Source organism: Mustela lutreola, chromosome 4 (genome assembly GCF_030435805.1).
Source record: "Mustela lutreola isolate mMusLut2 chromosome 4, mMusLut2.pri, whole genome shotgun sequence".
Taxonomy (NCBI): Eukaryota; Metazoa; Chordata; class Mammalia; order Carnivora; family Mustelidae; genus Mustela; species Mustela lutreola.
In genome coordinates this window covers 188,232,953-188,247,313 of record NC_081293.1, presented here as the reverse complement: position 1 = coordinate 188,247,313, position 14,361 = coordinate 188,232,953, and the positions used below count along the sequence as shown (strand labels likewise).

Below are 14,361 nucleotides of genomic sequence, written 5' to 3'. Positions count from 1 at the left end.
GCCACCCTGGCGCCCCCATCCCTCAGTTTTTAATGAGTTAGGGTACTAAGTCATCCCTCCAGAGCGGCTGTCCCTGGGACTTCTGCTGTAGGGAAGTCTTTTAGGTGTGGTGTCTCTTCCCCCACTACACTAGCAGGACAACCAGCTCTGCTACTTTTCCCCAGGCCACAGAATTTCTTTTGGCCCCGCTGTTTTGTTTTGATTTCCTGAGGTCTCAGCATCTCATAGACTTGGCCAACCGCTCTCAGCCCAAACTGTAATTTTCAAAATCAGCGCAATGGCAGAGGACCGTGGAACTGGGGACAAAGAGGAGGAAGGAGTCAGGTGGGACTCTAGGTTCTCCCTTCAGCCTCTGCTTCCAGTTCTTTCTCGGTAACCCCGCGGGCGGGTCCTCTGCTCCTTTCTCCCGCAGCCCTGCGGAGCGGGCGTGGCCAACAGAATCCCAACCACTGCCAATCCCAGCGGGGCCCTTCGGGTGGGCGGGGCAGAGGGGCGTGGCCTGAAAACTTCAGGGACCAGGCTGGACCAATCCCGAGCCAGTTGGTGAAGCCGACTCCATACCTGCACCCAGGTGCGCTCGCTCTGCGTCTCTCGGTCGCTCTGCTCACCGGATGGAGCGGGCCCAAGCAGGGTCCGGAGGAGACCAACCTGGAGCCGAGGTCCCAATGGAGCCCTTGGAGAGCCAGGTCGCGGCGCCGGAGCAGCCGCAGGTCCCCGCAGAGGAGCGACATCTCGAGAGTCCCGAGAGCAGCCCGAGTCTGGCCTGCGCCGCAAAGGAGGCGGCGGGCGCGGGCCAGGACCTCTCCGGCGGGAAGAAGCTGCCCGCGCCTCGCCCGGCGCTCCTGCGGCTCCCGCCCCCCAGCCTGGGCTACGGCGCTTTCCGCCGCCAGGTGTCCGCGGGCTCCGAGCCGCCGTCGCCCGGCCCCGCCTCAGCCGAGCAGCCCCGGGCCGGCGAGGCGCCAGGGGCCGAGCTGGTGCCGGGGGAGCCGCCGCAGGGCGCCTGGGCCCCGGTGGAGCTGCAGGTGGACGTGCGCGTGAAGTCCGTGGGCGTAGCGGGCGGCAGCCGCGCGCCCTCGCCGGCGCCGTCCCCGCGCTTCCTCACCGTGCCGGTGCCCGAGTCCCCGGCCTTCTCCCGCCACGCGTTCCCCGCGCACCCGCTGCTGCCGCGGACCCCCGCCCGGCCCGAGCGCGGCCTCGACGTCGAGGGCCGGGCGAGCCCCGCCGACGGGCGCTCGGAGAGCCCGGGCTCCCCCACGTGCCGCGGCCGCTGCCGGGAGCTGGGGCTGGAGAAGGAGGAGGCCGGCGCGCTGCTGCACCGCGCCGAGACCGGAGGCGACGAGAAGCTGCCCCCGGCCATACAGCTCGTAGGTAAGCCCGCGCGGCCGGCAGGGGGCGACGCCGCCTGAGCGCCCCCCACAGCCGCCCAGCGCCGGGGCCACTGCGGCCGCTGCCCCGGCCCCACCTGGCCTGTCCGGCCTGGGATCCGTAACATTTGGGGCTAGGTAACTGTACCGCGTTCTTCTGCGCCCAGAGAATAAAACCTCTATTTCCGCCACTACCCGCCTCCCCAGCGCGAGAACTTCCACATTGCCCTCTTCGTGCGCGCCGCGTGGCTGAGAAGCAGAGGTGGGAGGGCTTCCCGGAGAGGGAGGTCTTCCAGGATCACCTGACGGCGCTGGCGGCTCGAGCGGGAACCGGGAACCGGGTCGGGTCCCCTTCTCTCTCCGCCTCTGTTGAGGAGCATCGGGCCCCGAACACTCCCCCATTCATCAGCTACTGCGGGGGGACTGGGGACCAGACTGCTGGAGGCGGTGTGTGGCGGAGAGGGGCCCGTCTTGGGGGCGGGGGGCTCGTCAGGGGACAAGAAGGAGCCTGGAGGGGCGCATGGGCGGCTCAGTCAGTGATGCCCCTGACTCTGGATTTCAGCTCAGGTCGTGATCTCGGGGTGGTGAGACGGAGCCCTTCCCCAGCTCTGTGCTGGGCATAGAGCCTGCTTAGGATTCTTTCTCCCTCTCCCCTCCCTCTCCTCGCTCTCTTAAAAAAATAATAATAATGAAGGAGCATAAACAATCCTGGACCAGGAGCCAGGAGGGAGTGGTTGGTGAGCTTGGGAGCATGGGAAAGCTTCCTGGAATAAGCGTTGAAAAGTGAGTAGGATTCAGGGGTGGCAAAGGCCCCTTCCAACTGGAAAGCTCAGGAGGCAGTGTGCCAAGAGTTTGGCCAGGTTAGAGGAAGGCCAGGCCAGCTAGACAGGCCCCAAAGCCTCAGGGGCTCTGCCATATCTTAGTATCTGGGAGAGTTCAGGGACACAAATCACTCGGGATTGGGATTTTGCAGTTTGGCGTGAGCACATTTTCTAAATAATGGTATATTGTCTTTCTTTCTTTCTTTTTTCCCTTAAAATGGGGTAGGGCAGAGGGAGAGGAAGAGGGAATTCCAAGCAGGCTTGAGGCACAGTGTGGAGCCCCACATGGGGCCCATCTGACAACCTTGAGATCATGACCGGAGCCAAAATCAAGGGTCGGCTGCTTAACCCACTGAGCCACCCAGGCTCCCCAAAGATGTATTTCCTATCGCTGCCCTAATAAATTGCCTCGAACTTAGTGGTTTGAAACAACACAAATTTATTATCTTACAGTTCTGTGGGTCGGAAGTCTGAGGGGCTAAAGCTGAGCTGTCAGCAGCCTTGTGTTCCTTCCTGGGGGCTCAAGGGGGGATTCTGTTTCCTTGCCTTTTGGAGCTAGAAGAGGCTGCATGCCTTAGTTCAGTCCCCTCAGAATATTCCAAGCCCGCAAGCAATGTTGGGCTGATTCCTTCTGCTGCCCTCTCTGACTTTCCTCTTCTTCTGCCTCCTTCTTGTTTATACAGACCCTTGTTGTTTACATTGGGCCTACCCAGAAAACCCGGGAAAATCTCTTCATCTTAAGGTCAGCTAATAAGCAGCCTTAATTCCAACCAAAACCTGAAATGCCCTTTGCCATGCAACCTAACTTATTCACAGGTTCCAGGGATTAAGTCATGCGCATCTTTGGGGCAAGGACAGACGATATTCTCTCCACCACAATGAGTTTACAGCTTTTTGTCAGAGTAATTAAAGAGTCTAGGACTAAAAAAAAGTACAAGTACAGGTCAGCCTGGGCTGGAGCCAGACGGGTCTGGGCAGGGAGGACTCTAGAGCTGAGAGAACAGAGGCCGGGGGAGGAGGTGTCTTTTTTTTTTTTTTTTTAAGATTTTATTCATTTACTTGACACAGAGAGAGAGAGAGATCACAGGTAGGCAGAGAGGCAGGCAGAAGAGAGAGGGGAAAGCAGGCTCCCCGCCGAGCAGAGAGCCCAACGCGGGGCTCGATCCCAGGACTCTGAGATCACGACCTGAGCCAAAGGCAGAGGCTCAACCCACTGAGCCACCCAGGTGCCCCAGGAGGTGTCTTTTGGAGAAGGTGGGGCGGCCTCGGAAGTCCAGAGGTAGTTCGAATTTTGGTGGGATGGGCAGGAAGAATGTACTCGGCGCTGGGGACCTGGAGGAAATGGGGCCCGGAAGGGTGATGCCCAGCACGGTCAGGCCGAGCTGGAGGAGCAGGGACGTTTGTAACAGCTTTACCTGAAGCAGTGACACAAAAGGGACACTCATGGGCATGAGCCCTCTGAGTCAGTCCTATTCTGAGCTTTGTATTTGGAAGTTTTCTTTTTCCATTCTCTTCTTTTCTTTTCTGTTTCTTTTGTTTTGTTTTGTTTTGTTTTTTAAGATTTCCCCCTCAAATTGAATAACCTTTAAGCCCCACAAAACCTGGTCCCAGCCCAGGCCACTGGATCTGACTAGGAGGAAGCAGACAGTGCATCAGCTGCGGGTAGGAACTGTGGCAGATTAAGAGGGACTCACAGTTGGAGAGTGAACAGAGGATGTGACATCACAGATGTCATTCCAGGATGGGGGAAGGGGAATTGGGTGGAATCTAGAGAGTGGAGCTGAGGGGAAGGTGCCAGAGAGAAAGGAGTGTGTGTTGTTATTGCCACGTGGGACTGGGTGTGTTTGCACACACGAGAGGATTCGGGTTAAGGGGGTCCAGAATTGGAAGTGGGGTGAAGACAGGTTTAGAGGGGCTTTAGCTTTATGTGTGTTTTCATTTTTTTTGTAAGGAGAATGTTTGGGGGTTACATGTGTAATTAGGAATTGCTTTGGAGGGGCACCTGGGTGGCTGAGTCAGTTAAGCGGCTGCCTTCAGCTCAGGTCATGATCCCAGAGTCCTGGGATCAAGCCCCGCGTGGGGCTCCCTGTTCAATGGGGAGTCTGCTTCTCCCTCTCCCTCTGCCTCTCCCCCACTCGTTCTGACTCGCTCTCTCTCTCTCCAATAAATAAAGTCTTTTAAAAAAAAGAAAGGAATTGCCTTGGAAAGGGGTAGGCGGGACTTCCTCTGTCTGGAAATTTGGGAGGACTCTGGCTCTGTCGGGGGCCATTCCCAAGGGCAGCCATGCAGCCCTGAGCAGAAGGTGGGTGGGTCTGTGTCACCTGCTCTATTTCTTTTACGCATTCTTTTCTGAAAGGCCAGAGCGCACAGTCACGGTTGTTGCATTGACCGAGAGGACTGGTAGATTTGTGTTCCTTTTCTTCTCCAAGCTTTTTAGTTCTGCTTTTATTGTAAGACTCTCAATTTATATGTGTCTTTGATTCCAAGCATATTCAAGTCATTTTTTTTTTAATTTTTGGTAGCAGCTTTATCAAGTTATAATTCATGTAACCGCACAGTCCACTCCAAGCGCGTGGTCTGGTGGTCTTCACATTCCCAGATGTGCACAGTCATCACACATCACACAGGTGGTTTTAGCATGTTTTCTAAAAAGAAATGCTGTATCTTTGAGCTGCCAACACCCCCAGCCTCTCCCAGGCCACCGCTGAGCTACTTTCTGTCCCTGTGGGTTTGCCTATTCTGGACATTTCATAGATGGACTCATATGTGTCCTTCTGGGACAAGCTTCTTTCACTTGGCATAAAGTTCTCTTGTTCAGCCACAGCCCAGCCCCCACCAGCCCTGCCTTTTATGGCTGAATGTTCTGCTGTATGGATATGCCACATTTTGTTTATCCATTTATCAGTTGATGAAAATTTGGGTCAAACCCCTTTAAGAAGCAGATTATGTAATTAAAAATAAAAAAGCAAACTCCAAAAAGGTCACAGATGGAATGTGACTCTTCGTATATATCTGTGTAACACACTTCCCTTTTCAGTCTTTGAAGCAAGTGTTTTTTTCTAATGGAAATTGGAAATCAAGGACTTCAAAAGTGCTTTTAGAGTTGAGTTATGATTGAAAACATGTTTTATGAAAAACCTTGGAAATGTGTCCCAGCTTTCTCTGTGTACATGTTGTGTGTATTCATATGGAGGTACATATGAATAGGCATATGGTTTGAAAAATGGAATCATTCTCTTCAAAATAATAAAATATTTGCTGGAGAATTAACCTCCGCTGTTCTGAGTTTTGGCAAAAATATGATGATTGAGTTCTTGGGACCCTTACGCTGGACATGTGGCATTCCCAGCCTTTGGCCCCGAGATGTGAGTGGGTCCTCCAGCCCCTGCCAGCAGGTGTCTGGGAAGTTTATTTCTTAAATTTTTTAAAAATATTTTATTTATTGGGACATCTGGGTGGCTCAGTCAGTTAAGCAGCTGCCTTCAGCTCAGGTCATGATCCCAGAGTTCTGGGATCAAGTCCCGCATCAGATTCCTTGTCCAGCAGGGAGTCTGCTTCTCTCTCTGCCTCTGCCTGCCACTCTGCCTGCTTGTGCTCTCTCTCTAACAAATAAATAAATAAAATCTTTAAAAAAAAATTTTTTTTTAATATTTTATTTGTTTGAGAGAGAGGGAGCACAAGCCAGGAGGAGTGGCAAAGGGAGAGGGAGAAGCAGGATCCCTGCTGAGCAGGGAGCCCGACGTGGGGCTCGATTCCAAGACCCCCAGATCATGACCCGAGCTGAAGACAGACACCTAACCGACTGAGCCACCCAGACACCTGGGTGTTTAAATTGGGAAGTTTAAATTGAACTCGCATCTAAAGAGAGGCCTCTTTGCATTAATTGATTTCATACCTCTGTGTCCAGGCAGAGATCAAATTCAGGAGCGCTCAGTTACTTTAGATGTTTCCGGGTGGAAAGCTGCTTACAACCGCCGATGGCTGTGATTAACCATTTACTGTGTTTTCTTCTTCCCGTTTTCCCATCTGGTCTCCACGGTCACTCTGTCATCGGGGCAGCATCTGACAATCGCACAAGTTCTCTCTCCGAGCCTTTGCCACTGCCTTTCCTCCCTCCCTGCTCCATCTCCGGAGCTCCTCCCCCACCCCACCCCCCAAACCCCCCCGCAGCCTCACTGCCCTTCTCAGGTGAGCTACGGGCAGCCTCACACCTGTCTCCTGCTCTCCTGCCTGCAAAGCACGCCCTGCACAATGTTTCACTGTGGCCTCCAGTGACCTCCAGTGACCTAGGGAGATAGAAGAGGCAGGTGATTTCACTGGCAAAATGAGAAAAGACCAAAAACACATGGGGGGGCCCTGTGGAGGCCAGACCTGAACCCAGGTCTGTCCAAGCTGCAACGGAACTCGCATCCCTCTCTTTGGAGGGGTAGATCCCGGTACCGTTAGCTCCATGAGGGCAAAGGCCTGGCCCTGTTCTTGGTGGGGTCTGTGCCCTGTGTCTCGTGCCCATTCAGTGCTCAGCACACGGTTGTCAGCCACTCATTTGTTCCCTTTCTTGAACAGACTCTTAGGTCTTCTCGTTATTTAAGAAGCAGAATATCTTTGGGACGTCTGGGTGGCTCAGTTGGTTAAGCAGCTGCCTTCGGCTCAGGTCATGATCCCAGCGTCCTGGGATCGAGTCCCACATCGGGCTCCTTGCTCCGCAGGGAGCCTGCTTCTCCCTCTGACTCTGCCTTCCACTTTGTCTGCCTGTGCTCGCTCTCGCTCCCTCTCTCTCTGACAAATAAATAAATAAAATCTTTAAAAAAAAAAAAAAAAAAAAAAAAAGAAGCAGAATATCTTCAAGCATTTTTCTCCCAAATAGGAAGTTCTGTCCTAAATTGAGTGGGTTTTTTTGTGGTGTCTTGGGCCAAGGGGTTGGGTGCTGGTATGTGAGTCAGTGTGGTTCCAAGTCGGGTGTGGCTTGGGTCGTCTCCTTCTAACCCGTCTCTCCCGCTTGTTTGCTCCTCCAGGGCTGCCTATGTACATGAAGTCCCTGCGCTGGGCGCTGGCGGTCATGGCCGTGTTCCTGGCCATGTCCGCAGTCGCCATCGTGGCTCTGGCATCTAGAACAGGTGTGGTGCCTCCTCCCGGTCCCTCTCCTCCCCTGTCCACCCCTGGGGCGTCTCCTCCTTATGGCAGCTTTGTGAGAATTAGAAAATGACATCCCCACCGGGCTTGTTGAGCAAAGAGAGGGACAAAGAGCTCCTACCTCCCGCTGGACACAGCCTGCGCTCTAACAAGCAGGGGGTTGGCAAAACCCCACCTGTGGGAGGTGTCTGTGCCCTGCACAGACTCCACAGCCCACCCGGGACCCTGCCCACCCTGCTTGCTCTCCCAGGGCTCACCCGTTCCACACTCCAGATTTGCCTTTTTAAAGATTTTCATTTATTTATGAGAGAGAGAGAGCGAGATCCAGAGAGAGAGAGAGCACAAGCAGGGGAAGCAGCAGAGGGACAGGGAGAAGGGAGAGGACTCAGCAGGGAGCCTGATGGGGGCTCGATCCCAGGACCCTGAGATCAGGACCTGAGCCGAAGGCAGCTGCTTAACCGACTGAGCCCTAGATTTTGACTTTTTTCATGTGTGTACATTCAGTTCTTTATAGTGGTTTCTCTGCTTGCAGGGACCAGGTGCCGGCCATGTCCCCGGGGCTGGATGTGGTTGGAGGAGAACTGCTACTACCTCTCTGCCGAAGCTCAGGCTTGGGAGGCCAGCCAGGCCTTCTGCTCAGCTCACCAGGCTACCCTCCCGCTGCTGAGCCACACCCAGGTGAGACGGAGGCGGTGGGCAGTGGGAGGATGTGGGTATCGTCACAGACCACAGACTCCTGGCAAAGATCTAGTGCATCTCTGCATTACAGAGAAAATCACCAAGGCCTGGGGAGATAACGTGACATGCGAGAGGACCAGACCTCAGGGGTCCAAGGTCTTCAAATTACTCTTCCCTCCAAGAAGTAGAGGCGGAGCAGGGAAGATGGGGGCAGGGACGGTCCTGTCCATGCTGTGGCCAAGCAGTTAACAGGGAGCATTCCTTCTGCCGGTGCTTTCATAAGTATTTGTCAGGCACCTACACTGTGTTTGACACTGGGGACTAAGGACAAGCTGGAACACCCGGCCTCACCTTTACATGGCCAACAGAGCCATGAGTGCGGCAGGCGTTAATCAAGAAACCACAGAAATGTGTGTTTAATCTATATTGATCTGTCTTTGGGAGGGAAGGTGCACAGTGCTCAAGGTATACGTTGTTTTGGAGTCTTGTCTCTGTCCTTGGTATGCTTTTAACACTTTCCTAGGTGGGATCCCTGGTTCCTAGATCTCAAGACTTTTTCTCGGTTTATAGCCTTTTCTTGGTGGAGCACATACACAGTAAATTTCCTGGAAAAAAGTGTGTGCCTGGTAAATTTCTTGAGACCTGTCATGTCTGAAGATGCTTTTATTCTAACCTCACTTGATTGATGGCTTGGCTGGGTATAGAATTTTAGGGTGGAAACAGTTTTCCCTTAGCATTGTGCTGGTTTCGCTTCATTATCTTCCAGTGTTCAGTGTTACCATTTAATAAGTCTGATCTCTGATCCTTTGTGTGTAACTCCCCCCAACTCCAAATTTCAGGGCTTTCATCTTTCTTCTCCCTCTGTCCTGAAATTGAACAATCCTATCCCTTTGTTGGTGTTTTTCTTCATTTTTATTTCTTCCTTATTTTTAATTTTGAGAACTCAAAATTAAATTTGAAGAAGGATATTCTTCAAATATCCTTTTTTATAGTGTCCTATTTGTTTCAAGGATGCAATATCTTCTTTTTCTCATTATAAAGATTTATTTATTTATTTGAGAGAGAGAATGCACATGCACACAGAGGGAGAGGGAGAACCAGACTGCTGAGCAGGGAGCCCGCCGGACGACATGGAACTCAGTCCCAGGACCCTGGGATCATGACCTGAGCTGAAGGCAGGCACTTAACCCACTGAGCCACCCAGGTGCCTCTCTCTTATCTCATTATAGATAATAGATATAGCTAACTTTGTTTTGGAATTTGTTCTGCTCCCTGTGCTATATCTGTGGTTTTTTTTTTTTTTTTCTGTAAGTACTTTTTATTCTTTCTTTTTTTTTTTTTTAAAGATTTTATTTATTTATTTGAGAGAGAGAGAGAGAGAGCACGAGAAGGGGAAGGGTCAGAGGGAGAAGCAGATTCTCCACTGAGCCGGGAGCCCAACATGGGACTCGATCCCGGGACTCCAAGATCATGACCCGAGCCGAAGGCAATCGCTTAGCCAACTGAGCCACCCAGGTGTCCCAGTACTTTTTATTCTATGTACTGAGTTGTGGGGGATTTTTGTCTTTTCATGTCAGAAAATGTCCTGAAATGTCTGATAACCCCTAGCTGTTATAATCCAGAGTGAGGCACTAGAGAACAGGCTAGAAGCTCTGTGGGGGGGGTGGAGGGGAGGGGCTGCACTGGGCTTTAGCAGGGGCAGGCTTTGCAATGGGGACATCACACTGGGCCTCAACTATTCTTTTTCTTTTTCTTTTTTTTTTAAGTGAGTGCTAAGATGTCAGCATTCCAGGGGCAGTGGGGAAAGAGAGCCAAGGTTTCACTTGGAGGAATGCAGCACTTAATCCCTCTCCTTTTTTAGTCTAACTTCCTCCAACCCTCAGCCAGACTTGGTGCTCTGGGTCCCTGGTCCCCTGTGGTTTCTCTCTCAGTTCTCCTGGTGACCTGCCGTATGGGAGGGGTGAGTGGATTTTGTGGGAAGAGGTAGGAGAGGGGCCTTCGCTGCTGCTTTTATAGACTTGTCACCAGACTTTTCCAGGCCCCTTTCCTGTATCTTGGCCTCTAGAAGGACCTGTCGCCTCTAATATTTGAGCATCTGGGGACTTCTCAATTCAGACTGGCATCTTTCTCAGCTTCCTCTCACTTGACCTTTTCCTTGAAAAAAAAACGCAGCACTTTCTTGGGGCTGCTCAGCCCGTCACGGCTGTCCAGCTGCCCAAGTGCTCTGGGAATTTCTCATTGCTATCATCTCCCGTGCTGGTATCTTATTTTCCCATTCTGTTATCATTTCAAGAAATTCCTTTCTACTCCTGTTTTCTTAAAAGTTCTAAACATGAATGAGTTTAATTTCATTGGATGGATTTTTGTGTGTCTGTTGAGATGATATCTTTTTGTTTCCTTCCCGAATTTCTTTTTTGTGTGAATTACATTGTTGTTGTTGTTTTTAAATATTCTAGGGCTCTTGTGATGGTTTACTTAGCCAGGATTTTTTCTTCCCCCAGGACTTCTGGATTTGACTTGTTAATATGTTACTTAGGACTTCTCATACATGACATTTGGTTTTCTTGGACTGTTCTGCCCAGTCCTGACCTGAAAGCTATTCTGCACCATACAACAGGGAAGAGGGTCCCTGCCTTTTTCTCTCTCTCTCTGAGAGAGTTCCTGGAGGTGGATAGAACACTGAGTGGGGAAATACAGTGAGTTATTTGATCATCAGGAATAACACTCTGTTTCAAAAAACATGGGGAAATGAAAAAGATACAGTGTAGATTGAAAAACACCAAATCTGGGATCTCAGTATGATAAAAAGATACACGCAAAGAAAAAACACAGGAAGGAAATATGTATACTCGTTATTCTAATTGTGGTTACCCCTGGGGGCAAGATTTATGACTGGTCTTTTCTTCTTCTTCCTTAAAGTTTTAATTATTCTTTTTCTAACTTTCTAAATGTTCTGCAAATAATATGTGCTGTGTATAATTTGGAGGAAATGCCAGAGGGACAGTAGCCTATGAAGAAGATCAGTTTATAAAGGTTTTGCCAGAGGCCTGGGGCAGGCCTGGAGTTCTTATACTTGTCAAATAAGAACCGGCTGCGTTGAGGAACCTTCCCAGGCCCCTCCCTGTTGGCGTGCGCAAAATGAAAGCCAGTGGGAACGGGAGCAGAGGTGGGTCCCTGGACAGTGGTGGCGCTGGGGGAGGGCCCAGCCTGGCAGGGACCCACCGAGCCCAGCAAGCATCCTCGGAAAGCCTGCCTCTGCCCTCCAGCCCCTGAGGACACGGGTTCAGTTCAGAATGACCTCAGCCCTCTGGTCCGTGGCAGGTGCACCCTCCAGGGGGCAGATGGGCTTACCCCAACCAAACTGCAAGCTTGAGATAAAGAAGCCTTTCAAAACTAAGCTTTCAGGATCAATTATTTGGGACATACGTGTCTGAGTAAGTTCCTTACTAAAGAGGATTGGGTCCCAGGCAGTTAAATTCTGGAATACGATGACCGGAATTCTGGAATCCTTCCGCGCTCTGGACGAGGGCCAGACACTCCAGGAGGCACTGGGGCAGGGCGAGGCAGGCAGGGGCAGTGGGCAAAGGCCAGGCTCCAGGAGCTGGGACACACACCCGGGGACATTGTGGTGGTACCAGTGGTTCGCCCAGCCCTTGGAGAAGCAGGTCTCATCCTCCTGCAGAGCTGGGTTTGCTCCAGATTAGCGAAAAGGGAGAAAGTTGAGGTGCTGTCGGTGCCCTTGGTCTCACACAGCTGTGTCTCCTGGGGTGCAGGGAGCTCCAGGTGCGCACATGACTGTCAGCCTCATGCACCCACTGCAGGAAGGTGAAAAGAGACAGGAAGAAATACCCATCCTAGGATTAAGCCAATTAACTAATTGATCATTTGCATATGAAAGCGGAAATGTACACAGGCGGAAAGCAGAGTGGGGCTGGTAGGGTTGGGGGGTGGGTGTTGGAGGTACAGGGAGTTTCCCTCGAGGAAGGTAGTTCCGGGGGCGGACGGCCCTGATGGTCATATAACAGCGTGGACAACCGCGATGCCACCAACCTGGACACTTAAAAATGGTGAAAATGCTTAATTCCATGATATGTATTTTACCACAACTTTAGAAAAAAAGAAATGTTTGAGGACAGAGCAGATAATTTACCTCCACTTGAAGATGCCAGATATGGGATTTCAAGTACATTCTGCTCGGGATCCTATTCCCATGGGCCCCGACATCCGTGGCCAAGTTGGAGAAGCGCCCTCTGGAGGCCGTGGAGGCCCCGGGATGCCGGCGGCATCATTATGGGAGCATTGATTTGAACTCAAGTGATTCTTGAATTTCTGGAATTTCCATCTGTGGATGATGCTTTTCCCATACCGTCGTTTTTGCTAGCTGTGAGAACAAGTGCACAGCGTCAGCACTACGAGGAAGGAAGGGTGGAAAGGAGTGAGTGTTCAGGGACGGGCCGTGCCTCCTGTTCGGAGAGGCCCAGAGGTGGAAATCAGGGCAAGCCAGGTGGCCTGGGGCCAGAACTGAGGACAGGGGCTTCTTGGCAACTTGTTGGGGGCTGCGTTTGCACACCCTCCGGCCCAGACCGCAGAGTTCTCCTGTAGTGAGTGTGTATGCTATGCCCTTGGCTTTATACAGATCCTCTCGGGTCTCCTTCCCAACGTGCCCCGACTTCAGAGGCCTGTATGGAAGGTCAGAAAGGTGTCCTTGCCTAAGGTCCCCCAGGACCAGAATTTGAATAGGAGGTGTCCCCGTGCTGGGAGAAGCCCTGTGCCCCGGTGTTCCTTCCCCGTTCCCAGGAGGAGGGTGCCGGCCAGCAGGGGCCCCCCTCTGCTGTAGCCATTGCCCAGAGCTACTCTGCCCACTGACTCGGCCCCCAGCCGCCTCCGGGTTCCCTGTCCTCCCCTGCACAGCCCTGTGCCTGGCCCTGCTGGCGGGCCTCGGCCTGCAGTCCAGCCCGACGTGTGGCCGTGGGTGTGCCTTCCCCGTCCTCGCCAGATTCTGGGAAAGCGACACGCTGTGCACCAAACTCCGGAGTCCGGTTAGGGCAGCTCACTTTACACGGGGTCTGCACACGTCCCTTCAGGGGACAGGCATTACTTTCGTGCTTACTTTCTAAGAACCAGGGTTAAATAGCGAGGTTTGGGATTTCTCAACTTAAACAAGTTTTCTTGTGAAGAGCTGGTCAAACCCTAAACTCACATAGGACAGTCTCCTAATTTTCGCTCATGAATAGAGGCTTCTGGATGTTGTGAGCAAAGTGTACTTCCCGGTGCGGTCTGCTTTTCTTCACTCAGTGTGATTTCATAGTTACATTTTCTACGTACTTGGCATCCTGAACAGCATTGTAACTTTCCATCATGTTGATATCCCATAACGGGCCCAGTTATTTCCTGATTGCCGAGCATTTGGGTGGTTTCCATTTTTCCTTTCTAAATCGCACTGTGTTATCTTTGAGTAAGTTCATTTTCTCCCCTTTATGTTCTTGGATTTATTCTCCAAAGTGGAATCACTCGTGGGAGTGGAAAGAAGGGTGTGACCTTGTGTGCAAAGTGGCAGCAAAGTAAGTTCTGAAACCGCGCCAGCCTCGCGGCCTCGTGCCGGGACGTACAACATTAAAACATCTTTTTCCAAGTTAAACATTTTTAAATGCCATTTTTTCCTTTAATGTGTGACATCAAGGACTAATATTGAAGAGGAAGATCATCTCTAACAGCTCTCGGACATCCTTGGGGTTTTTATCGTTCCCCTTGTGCATCTGCATTCTTGTGCGAACACATTTTGTCGTGACTGTAATCGTGCCACCTTCGTGCCACCTTTACCCACCATAACCCTTGATGTCCCTTAACTTGCTTCTTATGGCTCCATGGTCTTTGTTCTCATCTTTTTAAAAAATATTCTTAATAACGTGCTGAGCTGATACAACGTCACTGATCAGTGCCCTGCCGGCCCTCTGCTCTGTCCCCTCCATACCCAGCCCACACTGCTTGGTGGGGACTGGCCTTATCATGCTCTCTCTCCTTGAGGCTGAGCGGGGATCCCCCCATTTCCCGTCCCCAGTGTCTGGCAACCAGCAAGCATCCAATACAGCTTTCCAGTTCCTGGTGTTTGGGGACAGCTGGGTGAGCTGGGAACTTGCCCGAGGTCCGGCGGGGATGAGGGGCCACAGAAGCCCCAGGTGACTCTTACTAGTATCCGAAGAAGGGTGACCCGCTGCTTTTCTCCTTCAGGACTTCCTGAGCAGATACCCAGTCCCCAAGTACTCCTGGGTAGGAGCCCGGCGAGGCCCCCAGGGCTGGCAGTGGATCGACGGGGCCCCACTGTCGCCCCAGCTGTGAGTGACCATGGGCTGGGATGGGTGGCCCCTCTG

At 52.1% G+C, this 14,361-nt stretch overlaps 1 protein-coding gene across 2 annotated transcripts in view; it reads left to right on the top strand.

The window, feature by feature from the left end:
- Positions 1–523: 523 nt before the first annotated feature.
- The window catches only part of KLRG2 (killer cell lectin like receptor G2), a 39,031-nt gene continuing 25,193 nt past the window's right edge, over positions 524–14,361 (top strand). The window contains exons 1-4 of one of the 2 annotated variants that reach the window (XM_059172004.1): positions 525–1,368; positions 7,198–7,299; positions 7,848–7,993; positions 14,222–14,325. In XM_059172004.1, coding sequence (XP_059027987.1) covers positions 612–1,368; positions 7,198–7,299; positions 7,848–7,993; positions 14,222–14,325 — 1,109 coding nt within the window. In that variant the 5' untranslated portion in view covers positions 525–611. Of the gene's footprint in view, positions 1,369–7,197; positions 7,300–7,847; positions 7,994–14,221; positions 14,326–14,361 lie in introns of both variants that reach the window. The other variant, XM_059172005.1, reaches the window with a different exon arrangement.